This window comes from Salmo trutta, chromosome 24 (assembly GCF_901001165.1).
Source record: "Salmo trutta chromosome 24, fSalTru1.1, whole genome shotgun sequence".
Taxonomy (NCBI): domain Eukaryota; kingdom Metazoa; phylum Chordata; class Actinopteri; order Salmoniformes; family Salmonidae; genus Salmo; species Salmo trutta.
In genome coordinates, this window is record NC_042980.1 from 40,249,727 (window position 1) to 40,273,139 (window position 23,413).

At 44.9% G+C, this 23,413-nt stretch overlaps 1 protein-coding gene across 1 annotated transcript; it reads right to left on the bottom strand.

Moving 5' to 3' along the window:
* Positions 1-5,892: 5,892 nt before the first annotated feature.
* Positions 5,893-7,081, bottom strand: LOC115161309 (gamma-crystallin M3-like). The gene is made up of 3 exons (XM_029712196.1): positions 7,040-7,081; positions 6,471-6,716; positions 5,893-6,245 (listed from the first exon to the last, which is right to left on the bottom strand). The coding sequence occupies exons 1-3, from the start codon at positions 7,049-7,051 to the stop codon at positions 5,946-5,948; spliced, it is 558 nt and encodes a 185-aa protein (XP_029568056.1). The 5' UTR covers positions 7,052-7,081; the 3' UTR covers positions 5,893-5,945.
* Between the last annotated feature and the right edge of the window lie 16,332 nt (positions 7,082-23,413).

Here is a 23,413-nt window from a genome sequence, read left to right on the forward strand (position 1 = left end):
TCCCTCTTCCCCTCCCTCTTCCACCCCCTCTCCCTCTGCTTCCTTCTCTCCCTCCTCCACTTCTTCTCCATGTTCCTCTCTCTCCACTCTCATCTCTCCCCCCACTCAACTCTTCCCTCTCCCCTTCCTCTACTCTCTCTCCTCTTCCTCTCTCCCCCCACTCTCCTCTCGCTCCACTCCTCCCTCCTCGCTCCACATCTCTATCCCTCCAATCATCTCTAACTCCTCTTCCTCCCTGCCTTTTGCTGCTGCGCCCTGACTCTCCACATCACTTCCCTCGCTTCACTGACCTAGAGGAACAGAGTAACAGAGGGAGAGGAGCAGCAAATAGGATACATTTGTGGTCAGGAACATAATCTCTCCCTCTCACACTGTCACTCTCTTCCTTCATCTCTTTCTTTTTCTCATCCAATCACAAAATAAGGGGTTTCCATAATATATTGTGTGATACCGTTACACGCTTCCCATTCCACCCCCTCCCCCACATACGACTAATACAATTTGAAACACACATGCACACACGCACACACACACACAGACAGACAGACAGACAGACAGACAGACAGACAGACAGACAGACAGACAGACAGACAGACAGACAGACAGACAGACAGACTCTGTTTCTTGCTCTCTCTCTCACTTTCGAATTTCTCCTCCAATCAACTCTTGCTTTCTTGCCTGACAGACTACAGAGATTGCCAAAGTTAGCTGAGTAGTTACAAAGCTGGGACAGTTTCCAAATGAATTGCATCAGTAGAAACAGGACAAAACAAGCAACTTCTTAGCTGGCTATGTAAACAAAGATCAAACTTAATATCATATGAGCTCCACTGCGCAGGCATCTACCCTAACACGACAGCTAAGCTGCCAAATAATATGAAAACCAGGCAATGTATAGTCTATGAATATCTGCACCTAGCAAACATGACAAACCATAACGTAAGCCCAACAGACAAACAAAAATGACTCTAACCTTAATTTCGGTGGCTAGTTAGCTGGTTGTCTGTATGGCTAGCTAGTGAATGTGACATCTGAGTTTGACGCTTATTGTAATGGATGGAATGGAATAAATGGACATAGACAAACATGATTGAAACCATTCAATTTATTCCTTTCCAGCCACTACATCCTCCTATAGCTCCAACTCCCCAGCCTCCTCTGTTTAAAATATTTTCCTAAACCTCAACTTCTAAATACTCTCAAGCAACCCGCCTCGCCCAATGTGGCGTGGATCTGTTTTTTCTAAAGTATTTCTATTTACTTCGGATCTGGAATCCCTAAACTGAAGCTAGCCAGCTAACTACCTACCAGCTATCAGTCAGCAAACCATTGCTAGCGGTCATCAGCTAACCTTTAGCTCGGAAAGCTCTCGCCAGTTCGAACAACGTGACTCAAACCAGAGTATAACGGACCTATTATTATTTTAATTTTTCCCCCCATATCCCCGGATTCCTACCGCAAACAACGAACATTTTCATCTGGATCTTCGCAACTAGCTAACCGCAATCCCGGGTGACTACTCCTGGCTAGCGTTTTCATCCCGGAGCAAGCACCAATTAGCCTGAAGCGAGCCCGGCCAGGGCTCCTGTGTTACCACCGAAACCCACTCCTGGGCTACAATATCCGGACCCCTTCTACTGCCGGTACGGGGCACGGAACCCCGCCGATCCTCTATGACTGGAATACCGACATAATCTGCCCGAGGATTCCAACAGGCCCCTCAGGTGCGATGTCCGCTGAAGGCCCATTGTGCTAACCGCGGCCTACTAGCTACCTAGAGCTACTTGGAACCCTACTAATTCCACGACTGGTCTATCGACGTCACCGCACGAAGAGGCAAAAACAGACTTAACCCCATCACGACGTCCCCCAAAGGCTAACTTGCTAGCCCCGGGCTACTAACTGCTAGCTTGCCTGCCCCGGTCTGCTAACTGCTAGCCCCGGTCTACCAACTGCTTGCTTGCTAACCCGGTCTGCTAACTGCTAGCTTGCCAGCCCCGGTCTGCTAACTGCTAGCTTGTTTAGCCCCGACCTACTAACTGTTAGCTTGTTAGCATCGGCCTGCTAACTGTCTGAATCGCCATGTCCCTAGTCAGCCCAACCACTCACTGGACACATATGTTCAGTTGGCTACGCATGCCTCTTTCTAATATCAATATGCATCGTCCATTACTGTCCTGGTTAGTGATTACTGCCTTATTTCACTGTAGAGCCTCTAGCCCTGCTCAATATCCCTTAACCAACCATGTTGTTCCACCTCCTACATATGCGATGACATCACCTGGTTTAAACGTCTCTAGAGACTATATCTCTCTCATCCTTACTCAATGCCTAAGTTTACCTCCAATGTACTCACATCCTACCTTACCTTTGTCTGTAGACTATGCCTTGAATCTATGCTATCGTGCCCAGAAACCTGCTCCTTTTACTCTCTGTTTGTATAGCCTTTAGCCGTACCCTTATCCTACTTCTCCTCTGTTCCTCTAGTGATGTGGAGGTTAATACAGGTCCTGCAGTGCCAAGCTCCACTCCCACTCCCCAGGTGCTCTCATTTGTTGACTTCTGTAACCGTAAAAGCCTTGGTTTCATGCATGTTAACATTAGAAGCCTACTCCCTAAGTTTGTTTTACTCACTACTTTAGCACACTCTGCCAACCCAGATGTCTTAGCCGTGTCTGAATCCTGGTTTAGGAAACCACCAAAAACCCTGAAATCTCCATCGCTAACTATAACATTTTCCAAGATAGAACTGCCAAAGGGGGCGGTGTTGCAATCTACTGCAAAGATAGCCTGCAGAGTTCTGTATTAATATCCAAGTCTGTACCCAAACAATTTGAGCTTCTACTTCTAAAAATGCACCTTTCCAGAAACAAGTCTCTCACTGTTGCCGCTTGCTATAGACCTCCCTCTGCCCCCAGCTGTGCCCTCGATACCATATGTGAATTGATTGCCCCCCATCTATCTTCTGAGCTCGTGCTACTAGGTGACCTAAACTGGGACATGCTTAACACCCCGGCCATCCTACAATATAAGCTTGATGCCCTCAATCTCACACAAATTATCAATGGACCTACCAGGTACAACCCCAAATCTGTAAACACGGGAACCCTCATAGATGTCATCCTAACTATCTCGCTCTCCAAATACACCTCTGCTGTTTTCAATCAAGATCTCAGCGATCACTGCCTCATTGCCTGCATCCGTAATGGGTCTGCGACCGAACGACCACCCCTCATCACTTTCAAACGCTCCCTAAAACACTTCTGCGAGCAGGCCTTTCTAATCGACCTGGCCGGGGTATCCTGGAATGACATTGACCTCATCCCGTCAGTAGATGATGCCTGGCTATTCTTTAAAAGTGCCTTCCTCACCATCTTAAATAAGCATGCCCCACTCAAAAAAATGTAGAACTAGGAATAGATATAGTCCTTGGTTCACTCCAGACCTGTCTGCCCTTGACCAGCACAAAAACATCCTGTGGCGTTCTGCATTAGCATCGAATAGTCCCCGTGATATGCAACTTTTCAGGGAAGTAGTGAACAAATATACACAGGCAGTTAGAAAAGCTAAGGCTAGCTTATTCAAACAGAAATTTGCATTCTATAGTACTAACTCAAAAAAGTTCTGGGACACTGTAAAGTCCAGAATAAGAGCACCTCCTCTCAGCTGCCCACTGCTCTGAGGCTAGGAACACTGTTACCATCGATAAATCCACGATAATTGAGAATTTCAATAAGCATTTCTCTACGGCTGGCCATGCTTTCCACCTGGCTACCCCTACCCCGGTCAACTGCCTGGCACCCTCCACAGCAACCCGCCAATGCCCCCACCATTTCTCCTTCACTCAAATCCACATAGCTGATGTTCTGCAAAATCTGGACACATACAAATCAGACGGGCTAGACAATCTGGACCCTCTCGTTCTAAAATTATCTGCCGAAAGTTTTGCAACCCCGATTACGAGCCTGTTCAACCTCTCTTTCGTATCATCTGAGATTCCCAAAGATTGGAAAGCTGCCGCGGTCATCCCTCTCTTCAAAGGGGATGACACTCTAGACCCAAACTGCTACAGACCTATATCTATCCTACCCTGTCATTCTAAGGTCTTCGAAAGCCAAGTTAACAAACAGATTACCGACCATTTCGAATCTCATCGTACCTTCTCCGCTATGCAGTCTGGTTTCAGAGCTGGTCATGGTTGCACCTCAGCCACGCTCAACAATATCATAACCGCCATCGATAAGAGACATTACTGTGCAGCCGTATTCATCGACCTCGCCAAGGCTTTCGACTGTTAATCACCACATTCTTATTGGCAGACTCGACAGCCTTAGTTTCTCAAATGATTGCCTTGACTGGTTCACCAACTACTTCTCTGATAGAGTTCAGTGTGTCAAATCGGAGGGCCTGTTGTCCGGACCTCTGGCAGTCTCTATGGGTGTGCCACAGGGTTAAATTCTCAGGCCGACTCTCTTCTCTGTATACATCAATGATGTTGCTCTTGCTGCTGGTGATTCTCTGATCCACCTCTACGCAGACGACACCATTCTGTATACTTCTGGCCCCTCTTTGGACACTGCGTTAACTAACCTCCAGACGAGCTTCAATGCCATACAACTCTCCTTCCGTGGCCTCCAACTGCTCTTAAACGCAAGTAAAACTAAATGCATGCTATTCAATCGATCACTGCCCGCACCTGCTCGCCCGTCCAGCATCACTACTCTGGATGGCTCTGACTTAGAATATGTGGACAACTACAAATACCTGGGTATCTGGTTAGACTCTCCTTCCAGACTCACATTAAGCATCTCCAGTCCAAAATTAAATCTAGAATCGGCTTCCTATTTCGCAACAACGCATCCTTCACTCATGCTGCCAAACATACCCTCATAAAACTGACCATACTACCGATCCTCGACTTCGGTGATGTCATCTAAAAAATAGCCTCAAACACTCTACTCAACAAACTGGATGCAGTCTATCACAGCGCCATCCGTTTTGTCACCAAAGCCACATATACTACCCACCATTGCGACCTGTACGCTCTCGTTGGTTGGCCCTCGCTTCATACTCGTCGCCAAACCCACTGGCTCCAGGTCATCTACAAGACCCTGCTAGGTAAAGCCCCGCCTTATCTCAGCTCACTGGTCACCATCCCAGCACCCACTCGTAGCACACGCTCCAGCAGGTATATCTCACTGGTCACCCCCAAAGCCAATTCCTCCTTTGGTCGTCTTTCCTTCCAGTTCTCTGCTGCCAATGACTGGAACGAACTGCAAAAAGCTCTGAAGCTGGAGACTCATATCTCCCTCACTAGCTTTAAGCACCAGCTGTCAGAGCAGCTCACAGATCACTGCACCTTTACATAGCCCATCTGTAAACAGCCCATCTATCTACCTACCTCATCCCCATACTGTATTTATTTATTTATCTTGCTCCTTTGCACCCCAGTATCTCTACTTGCACATTCATCTTCTACATATCTACCATTCCAGTGTTTAATTGCTATATTGTAATTACTTCACCACCATGGCATATTTATTGCCTTAACTTACCTCATTTGCACTCACTGTATATAGACTTTTTTAAAAAATTTTGTTCTACTGTATTATTGATTGTATGTTTTGTTTATTCCATGTGTAACTCTGTGTTGTTGTATGTGTGGAATTGCTATGCTTTATCTTGGCCAGGTCGCAGTTGTAAATGAGAACTAGCCTACCTGGTTAAATAAAGGTGAAATATTTTTTTGTTAAACTACCTATTCCTAACAATTATCCTAAACTTTAAAATGTTAAAGTTGTGAGGTTGAAATAGTGAAATGATGAATTCATTATCTACCAGGAAGTCATTTGAGTAAACGCACCACAAAAAGAAGACAATTATGCAAAAATGTAGAATTGGGGACATTATTTTATTCACCGTTGTTCGTACAACATCTGAGCATATTACATGGACATGTTATCCATGATGCGCCTTATGCTCATGAACCTCATGCCACCGCTCATGCCTCCCATTCCCATGCCCATTTGACTGAAGCTCCTGTACTCTCCAGGCCGCATGTACATCTGCCTGCCTCTGTAGTGGGGCTGCTCGTACATCAGCCAGTGGCCGTCCATCACGTTGCAGGACTGGCAGTCGGACATACGGTAACGGACCTGGATGGAGTCACAGTCGTCCGTCAACTCGTGCATCTGACCTCCGAAGTTCTCCCTCTCGTAGATCCTCATCCTGAAGTTTCCTTTGTGCTGTCAGGAGCAAAACAACGATTTGACGAGTCAGAATAAAATATAAATGTGTATAATATGAGAATACAACCATTAAAACAGCCTGCTGTAATGTACTGGCTATTACTACAGGCAGGGAGAGGCCAGCAGGGCCTCTTCGGGGGGCACTGGGCCTCTTGTGGAATGGGGAAATAAAGCATCATTGTTAACTCCCACTATTGAGTGGTGTCCGCTCTCTCCACCTACCATGGGGATCATGCGGCAGGACCTGATGCAGTCGTTCATTCCCATTCCCATGCGCTGGTAGTCAGGGTACTCGCCTCTCCTCATGAAGTACTGGTTTCCCATGTAGTTGTTGCGATCATAGACCATGAAGCAACCGCTGTCGACCCTGCAGGAGTGACACCTGCTCAGGAAGGAGGACATGTCAGCGCAGTCCTGGCTGGTCTCATAGGAACGACCCTGGAAGTTCCTGTCCTCGTAGAAGGTGATCTGTAAGCACAAAAGTAATATATACTATATTATGGAAAAATGTATACAAATATATGAATTTGCAGATACAAGTATAACTATAACTTGCTGCATGCTCCTAAAATTCCAGCTCCCAAATGCTATTATAGGTGATGCTAAATAATCGGTTAACAATTTAAAAAAAAACTGTTTGGAGGAAAAAGAAAACACTATAAGGAAGTTGAAAAGAAGTCTTACTTTATAAAAGCGAACTATCAGTTAAAAATTGTGATTCCCTTAACCAGCCACTATTCAGGCACTGGTGAATTAAAACACTTAAAGTGTGGGATGAAACATTCGCTTACTTTGCCCATCATGATTGCGGTTGTTCCTGAGAGCTGTGCTGCTGCTACACTGAAGTCCTGCCTGTTTTAGCCTTTACCTTTATACCTGACGTTAGTCAAAGAATCTGTGGCATCCCATTGTGTAAAGCCCTGACCTAGCAACATGGTATAGAGGCCTGCAGAGTGCTAGAAGACTTTAGAATGGGTTGTTCCATTGAGAAGTCAATACAAATGATCTTTTTGAAGAAGTATACAATAGTCTCTTTGACTTGTTTCAAACCACACTAGGTAGTATTCACTGTACAGTAAAAGGGCTCTTTTGCTTTAGTTTGTTTTAATGTGATGATCACACCATCAGTCTATAGAAACAGCTACTATTTTGGTTTCACGTTTGGCAGCTGTGTATATAGGTTTAATAATGTGTTAAGAAGAAGGTGTACCCTGTCTGCAGGTACCAAGTAAAGGTTTATCCAGATTGTTACTCTTTTGGCAGTTCAGTGAGTCCACTTCAGCAGTACTTCATTAGTGGCAATAAATAGTAAGCTGTCATTTAAAACATTACCATGGCAACACACTGACACAAATTATTACTATGAGAGACCATCATTCATCCTGGCCATGATTATTCACTGTCTGACCTTCTGCCCCTAGCACACACCAGGTACACACACACACACACACACACGCGCACACACACACACGCACACACGCACACGCACACACACGCGCGCGCGCGCGCACACACACACACACACGCACGCGCACGCGCACCCCCTCGCGCACACGCACACACACACACACACACACACACACGCATGCTTACCAGCATTTCGCTACATTCACAATAACATCTGCTAAACAGGTGTATGTGACCAATAATTTGATTTGAATTGATTTATTGTATTCTACTTAGCCATTTACTGTCATTATTGAAAGAGATTGTGATATCTCACATCTCAAAATAGGGCTACTTAATGTTCGATCCCTCACTTCCAAGGCAGTCAAAGTCAATGTACTAATCACTGATCATAATCTTAATGTGATTGGCCTGACTGGTTACACTAGGGACCATATTCCCCGCGTATCCAGCAAAAGTGGAGGTGTTGCTAACACTTACGATAGCAAATGTGGATAAAAAAAACGACTGCGTTTTCGTCTTTTGAGCTTCTACAGTAGTCATGAAATCTATGCACCCTAATCAATCACTTTTTATTGTTACTATTTACAGGCCTCCTGGGCCATATACAGCGTTCCTCACTGAGTTCCCTGAATTCCTATCGGACCTTGTAGTCATGGCAGAAAATATTCACATTTTTAGCGACTTTAATATTCACATGGAAAAGTCCACAGACCCACTCCAAAAGGCTTTCGGAGCCATCATCGACTCAGTGGGTTTTGTCCAACATGTCTCCGGACCTACTCACTGCCACTGTCATACTCTGCACCTAGTTTTGTCCTGTGGAATAAGTTTTGTGGATCTTAATGTTTTTCCTCATATTCCTGGACTATCTGACCACTATTTTATTATGTTTGCAATCGCAACAAATAATCTGCTCAGACCCCAACCAAGGATCATCAAAAGCCATGACATAAATTCTCAGGTCACCCAAAGATTCCTAGACGCCCTTCCTACCCAAGGACGTCAGAGTACAAAAATCAGTTAACCACCTAACTGGGGAATTCAATTTAAAACTCTTTAGGGATAGGAGGCAGCATTGGGAAGTTTGGATGAAAAGCGTGTCCAGAGTAAACTGCCTGTTACTCAGGCCCAGAAGCTAGAATTTGCATATAATTAGTAGATTTGGATAGAAACCACTCTGAAGTTTCTAAAACTGTTTGAATGATGTCTGTGAGTATAACATAACTCATATGGCAGGCGAAAACCTAAATTCTCAGGCAACACAAAAATCCAACCAGGAAGTGGGAAATCTGAGGTTTGTTGTTTTTCAAGTGATTGCCTATCCAATAAACAGTGTAAATGGGGTCATATTGCACTTCTTAAGGCTTCCACTAGATGTCAACAGTCTTTAGAACATTGTTTCAGGCTACTATTGTGAAAAGGGAGCGAATAAGAGCTGTTTGAACCAGTTGTCAGGCTGAAAGCATTTAGTTTAGTCACTCGCGCTGCCGTGAGCACGAGCTCCGTTCCCTTTCATTTCTAAAGCCAAAGGAATTGTCCGGTTGGAATATTATTGAAGATTTATGATAAAAACATCCTAAAGATTGATTCTATACATCGTTTGACATGTTTCTACAAACTGTAATGGAACTTTTTTTACTTTTTGACTGGACTTAGTGCCCCGACTTGTGCATTTGGAATAGTGAATGAAAACACGCGAACAAAAAGGAGGTATTTGGACATAAAGATTAACTTTATCGACAAAACAAACATTTATTGTGGAACTGGGATTCCTGGGAGTGCATTCCGATGAAGAACATCAAAGGTAAGTGAATATTTATAATGCTATTTCTGACTTTTACTGACTCCACAACATGGCGGCTATCTGTATGGCTTGTTTTGGTGGCTGAACGCTGTACTCAGATTATTGCATGGTGTGCTTTTGCCGTAAAGCTTTTTTGAAATCTGACACAGCAGTTGCATTAAGGAGAAGTTTATCTTTAATACTATGCATAACTCTTGTATCTTTCATAAAAGTTCATGATGAGTATTTCTGTAAATTGATGTGGCTCTCTGCAAATTTACCGGATGTTTTTGAGGCACAACATTACTGAACATAACGCGCCAATGTAAGCTGAGATTTTTGGATATAAATATGAACTTTATCGAACAAAACATACATGTATTGTGTAACATGAAGTCCTATGAGGGCCATCTGATGAAGATCATCAAAGGTTAGTGATTAATTCTATCTCTATTTCTGCTTTTTGTGACTCCTCTCTTTGGCTCGAAAATGGCTGTATGTTTTTTTGTGACTAGGAGCTGACCTAACATAATCGTATGGTGTGCTTTCGCTGTAAAGCCTTTTTGAAACCTGACACATGGCTAGATTAACAAGAAGTTAAGCTTTAATTTGGTGTATTGCACTTGTGAATGTATGAAAGTTAAATATTTCAAATAATTTTTTTTGAATTTCGCGCTGTGCCATTTCACTGGATGTTGTCGAAACGTTCCCTAGCCGTAAAAGGTTTTAACCTTGCGTAATACCCTAGATGCAGTCACACCCCTAAAAACAAAAAACATTTGTCATAAGATACTAGCTCCCTGGTATACAGAAAATACCCGAGCTCTGAAGCAAGCTTACAGAAAATTGGAACGGAAATGTCGCTACACCAAACTGGAAGTCTTCCGACTAGCTTGGAAAAACAGTACCGTGCATTATCGAAGAGCCCTCACTGCTGCTCGATCATCCTATTTTTCCAACTTAATTGAGGAAATAAGAACAATCTAAAATGTATTTTTGATACTGTCGCAAAGACAACTAAAAACCAGCATTCCCCAAGAGAGGATGGCTTTCACTTCAGCAGTGATAAATTCATTAAGAACTTTGACGAAAAGATCCTGATCATTAGAAAGCAAATTACAGACTCTTTAAATCTGCGTATTCCTCCAAAGCTCAGTTGTCCTGAGCCTGCACAACACTGCCAGGACCTAGGATCAAGGGAGACACTAAAGTTTTTTAATACTATATCTCTTGACACATTGATGAAAACAATCATGGCCTCTAAACTTCCAAGCTGCATACTGGACCCTATTCCAACTAAACTACTGAAAGAGCTGCTTGCTTTGCTTGGCCCTCCTATGTTGAACATAATAAACGGCTCTCTATCCATCGGATGTGTACCAAACTCACTAAAAGTGGCAGTAGTAAAGCCTCTCTTGAAAAAGCCAAACTTTGACCCAGAAAATATAAAAAATTATCGGCCAATATCAAATCTCCCATTCCTCTCAAAAATGTTGGAAAAGCTGTTGCGCAGCAACTCACTGCCTTCCTGAAGATAAACAATGTATATGAAATGCTTCAGTCTGGTTTTAGACCCCATCATAGCACTGAGACTGCACTTGTGAAGGTGGTAAATGACCTTTTAAGGGCGTCAGACCAAGGCTCTGCATCTGTCCTCATGCTCCTTGATCTTAGTGTTGCTTTTAATACCCTCGATCACTCCATTCTTTTGGAGAGATTGGAAACCCAAATTGGTCTACACGGACAAGTTATCTGTTGTAAAGATATCAGTTTGTCTCTGTACATGGTTTGTCCTCTGACAAATCAACTGTAAATTTCGGTGTTTCTCAAGTCTTCGTTTTAGGACCACTATTGTTTTCACTATATATTTTACCTCTTGGTGAGGTCATCCGGAAACATAATGTTAACTTTCACTGCTATGTGGATGACACACAGCTGTACATTTCAATGAAACATGGTGAAGCTCCAAAATTGCCCTCACTGGAAGCCTGTGTTTCAGACATAAGAAGTGGATTTTGGCAAATTTTCAAATGTTTAACTCAAAACAGAGGTGCTAGTTCTAGGTCCCAAAAAACAAAGAGATCTTCTGTTGAATCTGACAATTAATCTTGATGGTTGTACAGTCGTCTCAAATAAAACTGTGAAGGACCTCTGCGTTACCCTGGACCCTGATCTCTCTTTTGATGAACATATCAAGACTGTTTCAAGGACAGCTTTTTTTCCATCTACCTGACATTGCAAAAATCTGAAACTTTCTGTCCAATAATGACGCAGAAAATGAATGCATGCTTTTGTCACTTCTAGGTTAGACTACTGCATACTATACTTTCCGGCTACCCAGATAAAGCACTAAATAAACTTTAGTTAGTGATAAACACAGCTGCTACAATCTTGACTAGATCTTGACTAGAAAAATGTGATTATGTTACTCCAGTGCTAGCCTCTCTACACTGCCTTCCTGTTAAGGCTAGGGCTGATGTCAAGGTTTTACTGCTAACCTACAAAGCATTACATGGGCTTGCTCCTACCTATCTTTCCGATCATACCTACACGTACACTATGGTGACAAGACGCAGGCCTACTTACTGTCCCTAGAATTTCTAAGCTGGAGGCATGGGCTTTCTCCAATAGAGCTCCGTACTTATGGAATGGTCTGCCTATCCATGTGAGAGATGCAGACTCGCTCTCGACCTTTAAGTCTTTATTGAAGACTCATCTCTTCAGTAGGTCCTGTGATTGAGTGTAGTCTGGCCCAGGAGTGTGGAGGTGAATTGAAAGGCACTGGAGCAACGAACCGCTCTTGCTGTTTCTGCCTGGCCGGTTCCTCTCGTTCCACTGGGTTTCTCTGCCTCAAACCCTATTACAGGGGCTGAGTCACTGGCTTACTGGTGCTCTTCCATGTCGTCCCTAGGAGGGGTGCACCACTTAAGTGGGTTGAGTCACTGCCGTGACCTTCCTGTCCGGGTTGACGCCCCCCCTTGTGTTCATGCCGTGTGGGAGATCTTCGTGGGCTATGCTCTGCCTTGTCTCAGGATAGTAAGTTGGAGGTTGAAGATATCCCTCTGGTGGTGTGGGGGCTGTGCTTTGGCAAAGTGGGTGGGGTTATATCCTCCCTGTTTGGCCCTGTCTGGGGGTTTCGTTGGACGGGGCCACAGTGTCTCCAAATCCCTCCTGTCTCAGCCTCCAGTATTTATGCTGCAATAGTTTATGTGCCGGAGGGCTAGGGTCAGTCTGGAGTATCTGGAGTATTTCTCCTGTCTTATCTGGTGTCCTGTGTGAATTTAACATCTTATGGATCAAATCCCGTTAACGGGATCAATTTGACAACATCCGGTGAAAATGCAGAGCGCGAAATTCAAAACAAATTATAAGAAATATTTAACTTTCATACATTCACAAGTGCAATACACCAAATTAAAGCTTAACTTCTTGTTAATCGAGCCACCGTGTCAGATTTCAAAAGGCTTTATGGCAAAAGCAAACCATACAATTATCTGAGCACAGCGCCCAGCATACCAACACATGAAAATCAGATTTCAACCCGCCAGGCGCAACACAAAACTCAGAAATAACGAAAGAATTCATGCCTTACCTATGAAGAACTTCTTCTGTTGGCACTCCAATATGTCCCATAAACATCACAAATGGTCCTTTTGTTCGATTAATTCCGTCGTCATTTCTCCAAAATGTCCATTTGTTTGGCGCATTTGATTCAGAAAAACACCGGTTCCAACTCGCCCAGCATGACTTCAAAATATCTAATAAGTTGCCTGTAAACGCTGTGCAAACATTTCGAACAACTTTCCTAATCCAACTTTAGGTATTTTAAAACGTAAATAATCGATAAAATTTAAGACGGGATAACCTGTGTTCAATACCGGATAAAAACATTGTGAAGCGCGTAACCTGGAGAGCGCATCAAAACAGTAGAGTCCACTCGGCTGGACCCTCGTTCTGAAAAGCCATATTTCTTCATTAATCTAAAGAAAAACATCAACCAATTTCTAAAGACTGTTGACATCTAGTGGAAGCGATAGGAACTGCAAGCATATTTCTATTAAAACGGGCTTACCATAGAAAACGAAATGGAAAACAGATTTACCTCAACAACAAAAAAATCCTGGATGGATTGTACTCGGGGTTTCGCCTGCCAAATCAGTTCTGTTATACTCACAGATATTATTCAAACAGTTTTAGAAACTGTAGAGTGTTTTCTATCCAAATCTACCAATTATATGCATATCCTAGCTTCTGGGCCTGAGTCGCAGGCAGTTTACTTTGGGCACGCTTTTCATCCGGACGTGAAAATACCGCCCCCTATCCCAAAGAAGTTTTAAGTATGCTCTCTCTAATTCTCTTTCTTTCTTTCTTTCTTCTTTCTTTCTATTTCGGAGGTCCTGAGCCCTGTGAATTTAACTCTCTCTCTCTCTCTCTCTCTCTCTCTCTCTCTCTCTCTCTCTCTCTCTCTCTCTCTCTCTCTCTCTCTGAGGTCCTGAGCCCTAGGCCCATGCCTCAGGGCTACCTGGCCTGAGGACTCCTTGCTGTCCCGAGTCCACCTCATCGTGCTGCTGCTCCAGTTTTAACTGTTCTGCCTGCGTCTATGGAACCCTGACCTGTTCACTGGATGCGCTACCTTGTCCCAGACCTGCTGTTTTCAACTCTCTAGAGACAGCAAGAGCGGTAGAGATGCTCTGAATGATCAGCTATGAAAAGCCAACTGACATTTACTCCTGAGGTGCTGACCTGTTGCACCCTCTACAACCACTGTGATTATTATTAGTTGACCCTGCTGGTCATCTATCAACATTTGAACATCTTGGCCTTGTTCTGTTAAGATCTCCATCCGGCACAGCCAGAAGAGGACTGGCCACCCCTCATAGCCTGGTTCTTATCTAGGTTTCTTCCTAGGTTCCTGCCTTTCTAGGGAGTTTTTTCTAGCCACCGTGCTTCTACACCTGCATTGCTTGCTGTTTGGGGTTTTAGGCTGAGTTTCTGTACAGCACTTTGTGACATCAGCTGATGTAAGAATGGCTTTATAAATACATTTCATTGATTGATTGATTGATTGATTGACTTTATGTTCGTATTCTTATCTTTCATTATTTATTCTTGTTGTTGCGTTGTCGAGAAGAAACCTGCAAGTAAGCATTTCATTGGACGATGTATACCGTGCGTACATTATCCTGTACATTCGACTAAAACAATTTGAAACACACACGCACATGCACATGCACACATACACATAAACTCACACACTCTCACACACACACACACACACACACACACACACACACACACACACACACACACACACACACACACACACACACACACACACACACACACACACACACACCCACATACACACACACACACACATACACACACACAGAAACACATTCACACACAGTAGCAGGAGGATACCCAGAGGTAACTGTGCCCGAGATAATCAGCGAATCAGCTCTCTGCGTTCTCCGTTATTGCACAGCACTGCTGGGACCTCCAAAGGATTTCACGTTAGCCTTCAATTTAATTAGAATGTCTTGATTTGTCACACTTGGAACGAGCATCCCTTCTCGGAGCAATCCGACCGGAAACTCAGCTCAACTGTTTTCTTTTCATTCATTTTAAGAATGAATTATTCACTTTGGGAACCAAGGGAATATAACATTCTAGCGAATCAGGGGTGTAGTCAGAGTGACACTTGAACCTGCTCAGGAAAGAACTTGCAAAGATACAGTCTATATCCAGCGTGACCTAAGACCATGTTTGAGATATGAAAATATTGATATTTTTGTGGGTATCTCGCTCATGACGCAGACAGTCCTGTATGGATACTGTATAGAGAAATAAAGTATTAAAATGTCAGAAAGGAAATCTCTATGTCAGTATACTGGATGTGTTATTTCCAGCCAGTTGGTGTCACTTCTAGCAAATCACATTGAGAGAATACATCATTGACAGAAATAACTTGAATTGTTGCATCTCGTTGTGGCTAGCTAGCTAGCTAAAATTGTCCCTTTCCTAATTTAGCCATGGATGGAGATAGGGATTTGAACTTGTGGTTGTACTTAATTCTCTGTACTGGCCAATGATTATAACAGCGCTTCTGATCCAACCATTAATTCATACATTGTTGTGCCCCTGGCCTGACAGGATGTAAGTTCAATATGTAGCTAGATGTAGGAGGCTAATGTTAGCTAGATAACGTTGCCCATGAATGGAAGTTAGGCTAGCGAGCAAGCATTTTAGCCAGGTAGCCTAATACAACAAAAAAGTGTGTACTGTGTGGCAGAGTGAAAGACGGTTTAGTCAACATGAAAGAGAGGAGGATGGCATTAGCGCTTCTCTACAAGTAGGGTGAGTCAACATGTTTTTCTACTTGCATGAATGAGCACACACACACACACACACACGCACACACACACACACACGCACACACACACACACGCACACACACACACACGCACACACACACACGCACAAACACACACACACGCACACACACAGAAATCAGAACCATGTACAGTCACATCATATTTAGCTTACGTTGATTGGACTAAATTGTTTTTGGTATCTTTTAGTTGTCACTGTATTAGACAAAGTAGAGGTGATTTGATGTTGAAATGTTGAAATGTTGAAATGGTGCTGGAATAGTGGAGGCAGCTCCTGTTTTCTTAGCAACTTGTGGTAACTCTCTGTGGCTCTAAATCAGTAGTTGTTTTGCAGCCTGAAAATGTTGGAAACATGAACTTGCTTGACCATGCTGTAGGACATGTAACTCTCTGTTACATTCAATATGCTTTGTGGACTGAACTGGACAGAGGTTGCTCTCCAGTTTTGTGATGAAACAAATGTGTGGTTGAATTTATTCTGTTACTGTGTTTTATTTTGCCAGCCTTTAGATCACGGTCACAAGGCATACGTACTAACAGGTTATAGAGAAAACAACCAATTATCACAACACATAAGTTGTAATATGGCTTTTTGTTTCTTACCCACGCAGTGCTACTGAGTGTGTCTGCTTCTTTAGCTACAGGGGGCTGTGTGGTGAAACTGATAAAGAACAAAGAGGGTGTCTTCTGATCACAGCTTCTTAACAATTCACATCACTCACACTGACACACCTTTCACACACACCAGGCAGATAGAAGACAGAGGAGGAGAAGGGGAAACAAGATATAGAGAAGAGGAAGAAGGTCAAGAAGACTAGGAGACTAGGAGAGACAAGTACAGCATGCTGAGAGGAGAGTATGGGGGAGATTAAACTAAAGAAGGAGAGAAGCAAAGAGAGATTTGCCTAGTCATACTGATGTATTGGTCTGAGACAGACTGCAATAGGACTCTCTATGGCCATGGCCCCTTGGTTTCACCTGGGGAGACCCTAGAGGACATGCAGCTGTTTGAAGGAGCTGAGGTGATGTCAGTATATGAGATTGCAAGAGAGCAAGATGGGTAAAACTGAACAGTAACTATGTAGTACTTGGTGAAATGGGGACTGCAGACTGAAACACTAGCAAACAGACAGCATGTCCTTGGAAGACTAGCATCTGTGTCTTTTTGGTCTACAGACCATCTATCTGACTGTGTCTTTCTGTTTTACAGACCATCTATCTGACTGTGTCTTTTTGGCCTACAAACCATCTGACTTCTAACATCTATATTTTCACCTTAAAGAACAAGGAGTCAGCTAGGCAGAAAGAAGAAGAGAAGGATTTTCCCCTGACCTCACAGGAAGTAATTAAAGTGAATTACGCCAGGCTCTTAGTTTTAATTTCAGCCTGGCACTTTGTCACTCTCTCCATCCCTCCATCCTTTCGTAAGAGGCAGAGCAGTAAATAAATAGACGGAGGGAGTAAATCTGTCGCTGGACGGAGAGAGTGAAGTGAGTGAGAGTCCCAGAGTTTAATCCCCTGGGTGGGGAAATTACTGCGGTAAAGTCAAAGAGTCAGGCTTCTTACTGAGAGATATACAGTATGCACAGTATAGTGAAGATGGAAGGGGGAGAGGGAGAGAGTGAAAGAGAGAGTGGGGGGAGAGGGAGAGGAGGGGGAGAGAGAGGAAGAGGGGAGAGAGAAAGTTGTGACGTATCCCCTAGTATCTGTTTTTTCTGCATCCCTGCTAACTCTCTCTTTCTATCTTTCTCTTGCTCCCTCACTCCCTCTCTCTCTCACACTCTCTCTCGATCTCCCTTTCTGATATTTGAGACCTAAATACCTGAAGATAAATATTATTTGAGCCCAGATGAACACAGCCAATATTGCATTGTCCCTCCTCCTGATACCCCTCTCCTCCTGCTAACCCTTTCCTCCTGTTAACCCTCTCCTCCTGCTAACAATCTCTTCCTGCTAACCCCCTCCTGCTAACCCTCTCCTCCTGCTCACCCTCTCTTCCTGCTAACCCTTTCCTCCTACTTACCCCTCCTCCTGCTAACCTTCTCTTCCTGCTAACCCTCTACTCCTGTTAACCATCTCTTCCTGCTTACCTTTTCCTCCTGCTAACCCTTTCCTCCTGTTAATCCTGTCCTCCTGCTAACCCTTTCCTCCTGCCAACCCTTTCCTCCTGCTAACCCTCTCTTCTTGCTAATCCTCTCCTCCTGCTAACCTTCTGTTCCTCCTAACCTACTCCTCCTGCTAACCCTCTTTTCCTGCTAACCCTCTCCTCCTGTTAACCCTTTCCTCCTGCTAACAATCTCTTCCTGCTATCCACCTCCTCCTGCTAATCTTCTCTTCCTGCTAACCTCTCTCTTCCTCCTAACCCTCTCTTCCTCCTAACCTCTCTTCCTCCTAACCTCTCTTCCTCCTAACCCTCTCTTCCTCCTAACCCTCTCTTCCTCCTAACCCTCTCCTCCTCCTAACCCTCTCTTCCTCCTAACCTCTCTCTTCCTCCTAACCCTCTCTTCCTCCTAACCCTCTCCTCCGGCTAACCCTCTCTTCCTCCTAACCCTCTCCTCCGGCTAACCTCTCTCTTCCTCCTAACCCTCTCGTCCTCCTAACCTCTCTTCCTCCTAACCCTTTCTTCCTCCTAACCCTCTCTTCCTCCTAACCCTCTCTTCCTGCTAACCCTCTCTTCCTCCTAACCCTCTCGTCCTCCTAACCCTCTCTTCCTCCTAACCCTCTCTTCCTGCTAACCCTCTCTTCCTCCTAACCCTCTCGTCCTCCTAACCCTCTCTTCCTCCTAACCCTCTCTTCCTGCTAACCTCTCTCTTCCTCCTAACCCTCTCTTCATTTACATTTACATTTAAGTCATTTAGCAGACGCTCTTATCCAGAGCAACTTACAAATTGGTGCATTCACCTTATGATATCCAGTCGAACAACCACTTTACAATAGTGCATCTAAATCTTTTAGGGGGGGGGGGGTTAGAAGGATTACTTTATCCTATCCCAGGTATTCCTTAAAGCGGTGGGGTTTCAGGTGTCTCCGGAAGGTGGTGATTGACTTCGCTGTCCTGGCGTCGTGAGGGAGCTTGTTCCACCATTGGGGTGCCAGAGCAGCGAACAGTTTTGACTTGGCTGAGCAGGAACTGTGCTTCCTCAGGGGTAGGGAGGCGAGCAGGCCAGAGGTGGATGAACGCAGTGCCCTTGTTTGGGTGTAGGGCCTGATCAGAGCCTGAAGGTACGGAGGTGCCGTTCCCCTCACAGCTCCGTAGGCAAGCACCATGGACTTGTAGCGGATGCGAGCTTCAACTGGAAGCCAGTGGAGAGAGCGGAGGAGCGGGGTGACGTGAGAGAACTTGGGAAGGTTGAACACCAGACGGGCTGCGGCGTTCTGGATGAGTTGTAGGGGTTTAATGGCACCAGCAGGGAGCCCAGCCAACAGCGAGTTGCAGTAATCCAGACGGGAGATGACAAGTGCCTGGACTAGGACCTGCGCCGCTTCCTGTGTGAGGCAGGGTCGTACTCTGCGAATGTTGTAGAGCATGAACCTACAGGATCGGGTCACCGCCTTGATGTTAGTGGAGAGCGACAGGGTGTTGTCCAGGGTCACGCCAAGGTTCTTAGCACTCTGGGAGGAGGACACAAGGGAGTTGTCAACCGTGATGGTGAGATCATGCAACGGGCAGTCCTTCCCCGGGAGGAAGAGCAGCTCCGTCTTGCCGAGGTTCAGCTTGAGGTGGTGATCCGTCATCCACACTGATATGTCTGCCAGACATGCAGAGATGCGATTCGCCACCTGGTTATCAGAAGGGGGAAAGGAGAAGATTAATTGTGTGTCGTCTGCGTAGCAATGATAGGAGAGACCATGTGAGGATATGACCGAGCCAAGTGACTTGGTGTATAGTGAGAATAGGAGAGGGCCTAGAACAGAGCCCTGGGGGACACCAGTGGTGAGAGCATGTGGTGTGGAGACAGATTCTTGCCACGCCACCTGGTAGGAGCGACCTGTCAGGTAGGACGCAATCCAAGCGTGGGCCGCGCCGGAGATGCCCAGCTCGGAGAGGGTGGAGAGGAGGATCTGATGGTTCACGGTATCAAAGGCAGCAGATAGGTCTAGAAGGATGAGAGCAGAGGAGAGAGAGTTAGCTTTAGCAGTGCGGAGAGCCTCCGTGACACAGAGAAGAGCAGTCTCAGTTGAATGCCCAGTCTTGAAACCTGACTGATTAGGATCAAGAAGGTCATTCTGAGAGAGATAGCAGGAGAGCTGGCCAAGGACGGCACATTCAAGAGTTTTGGAGAGAAAAGAAAGAAGGGATACTGGTCTGTAGTTGTTGATATCGGAGGGATCGAGTGTAGGTTTTTTCAGAAGGGGTGCAACTCTCGCTCTCTTGAAGACGGAAGGGACGTAGCCAGCGGTCAAGGATGAGTTGATGAGCGAGGTGAGGTAGGGGAGAAGGTCTCCGGAAATGGTCTGGAGAAGAGAGGAGGGGATAGGGTCAAGTGGGCCTAACCTCTCCTAACCTCTCTTCCTCCTAACCTCTCTTCCTCCTAACCCTCTCTTCCTCCTAACCCTCTCTTCCTCCTAACCCTCTCCTCCGGCTAACCCTCTCCTCCTCCTAATCTTTCTCTTCCTCCTAACCCTCTCTTCCTCCTAACCTTCTCGTCCTCCTAACCTCTCTTCCTCCTAACCCTATCTTCCTGCTAACCCTCTCTTCCTCCTAACCCCTCTCTTCCTCCTAACCCTCTCTTCCTCCTAACCTTCTCATCCTAGACTATAACCTCTAAACTCTAGGAGGGGGCTGGTGTGCTAGCTTTAGATAGGGAAACGGGTCGTTTCTACTTTCATCTCACTTAAATGCAATCTCCTGCTCCGGTTATGATGAGAACTTTCTGTAAATCAACCAAACTCTGGAGGTGTGTGTGTGTGTGTGTGTGTGTGTGCGTGTGTGCGTGTGTGTGTGTGTGTGTGTGCGTGTGTGTGGTGCGTGTACGTTTGTTACAGTATGTGTGGTGTGTATGGTGTGTTTGGGTGTACTAAAACATTCCTCTTTTCTGTCTCTTCCGCATCTCTTTCATTACTTTGTTTTTCTCTCCTTTCATCACCAACTCACTGTGCTCCTGGACCCCTACTGGCATTACCGTAACCATGGTGATTCTACTGTTGCTAAAGGTATGTGCTAAGTAAGTGCTAATTGTTCATTTGTATTTACAATGGTGTGCTTCAGAATAGATGGATTACTTCAAATGAACTTAACACACTCCATCTGATACTCAAACTTATGTATAACTTCCATTTTAGTCAAAATAAACCACTACTACCACTACTACTATTTTTTATTTATTTATTTTACTTCAACTTAGTTAGGCCAGTAAAGCAAAGCAGTGCGACACAAACAACAACACAGAGTTACACATGGAATAAAAAAACGTACAGTCAATAACGCAATAGAAAAAGTCTATATACAGTGTGTGCAAATGGCGTGAGGAGGTAAGGCAATAAATAGGCCATAGTAGCGAAGTAATTACAACTTAGCAAATTAACACTGGAGTGATAGATGTGCAGATGATGATGTGCAAGTAGAAATACTGGTGTGCAAAAGAGCAAAAAAGTAAATAAAAACAATGTAGGGATGAGGTAGACAGATTGGATGGGCTATTTACAGATGGGCTGTGTACAGTTGCAGCGATCTGTAAGCTTCTCAGATAGCTGATGCTTAAAGTTAGTGAGGGAGATATAAGTCTACAAGTGATTTTCGCAATTAATTCCAGTCATTGGCAGCGGAGAACAGGAAGGAATGGCGGCCAATGGAGGTGTTGGCTTTGGGGATGACCAGTGCAATATACCTGCTGGAACGCAAGCAACGGGTGGGTGTTGTTATGGTGACCAGTGAGCTGAGATAAGACAGAGCTTTACCTAGCAAAGACTTATAGATGACCTGGAGCCAGTGGGTTTGGCGACGAATATGAAGCGAGGGCCAGCCAACAAGAGCATACAGGTCGCAGTGGTGGGTAGTATATGGGGATTTGGTGACAAAATGGATGGCACTGTGATAGACTGCATCCAGTTTGCTGAGTAGGGTGTTGGAGGCTATTTTGTAAATGATATAGTCGAAGTCGAGGATCGGTAGGATGGTCAGTTTTACGAGGGTATGTTTGGCTGCATGAGTGAAGGATGCTTTGTTGCGAAATAGGAAGCCGATTCTAGATTTAATTTTGGATTGGAGATGTTTAATATGAGTCTGGAAAGAGAGTTTACAGTCTAGCCAGACACCTAGGTATTTGTAGTTGTCCACATATTCTAAGTCAGAACCGTCCAGAGTAGTGATGCTGGTCGGGCAGGCGGGTGCGGGCAGCGATTGGTTGAAAAGCATGTATTTAGTTTTATTAGCATTTAAGAGCAGTTGGAGGCCATGGAAGGAGTGTTGTATGGCATTGAAGCTCATTTGGAGGTTTGTTAACGCAGTGTCCAAAGAAGGACCAGATGTATACAGAATGGTGTCGTCTGTGTAGAGGTGGATCAGGGAATCACCCGCAGCAACAGCAACATCATTGCTATATACAGAGAAAAGTGTCGGCCCGAGAGTTGAACCCTGTGGTACCCCCATACAGACTGTCAGAGGTCCGGACAATAAGCCCTCCGATTTGACACACTGAACTCTATCTGAGAAGTAATTGGTGAACCAGGCGAGGCAGTCATTTGAGAAACCAAGGTTGTTGAGTCTGCCGATAAGAATACGGTGATTGACAGAGTCGAAAGCCTTGGCCAGGTCGTTGAAGATGGCTGCACAGTACTGTCTCTTATCGATGGTGGTTATGATATCGTTTAGTACCTTGAGCGTGGCTGAGGTGCACCCGTGACCAGCTTAGAAACCAGATTGCACAGCGGAGAAGGTACGGTGGGATTCAAAATGGTCAGTGATCTGTTTGTTAACTTGGCTTTCGAAGACTTTAGAAAGGCAGGGTAGGGTGGATATAGGTCTATAACAGTTTGCGGAGCTGTTGGCCGGGGTTGAGGTAGTCAGGAGGAAAGCATGGCCAGCCGTAGAGAAACGCTTATTGAATTCCTCGATTATCGTGGATTTATCAGTGGTGACAGTGTTTCCTAGCCTCAGTGCAGTGGGCAGTTGGGAGGAGGTGCTCTTATTCTCCATGGACATTACATTGTTGCAATTTTGGGGGGATTTTGTGCTACAGGATGCAAATTTATGTTTGAAAAAGCTAGCCTTTGCTTTCCTAACTGACAGTGTGTATTGGTTCCTGACTTCGCTGAAAAGATTCATATCGCGGGGACTATTCGATGCTAGTGCAGTCCACCACAGGATGTTTTTGTGCTGGTCGAAGGCAGTCAGGTCCAGAGTGAACCAAGGGCTACATCGTTATTAGTTCTACATTTTTTGAAAGGGGCATCTTTTAAAGAACGAGCACGCATCCTCTACTAACGGGATGAGTTCAGTATCCTTCCCGGGCCAGGTCGATTAGAAAGGCCTGCTCGCAGAAGTGTTTAAGGGAGCGTTTGACAGTGATGAGGGGTGGTCGTTTGACCGCGGACCCATTGCGGATGCAGGCACTGAGGCAGTGATCGCTGAGATCCTG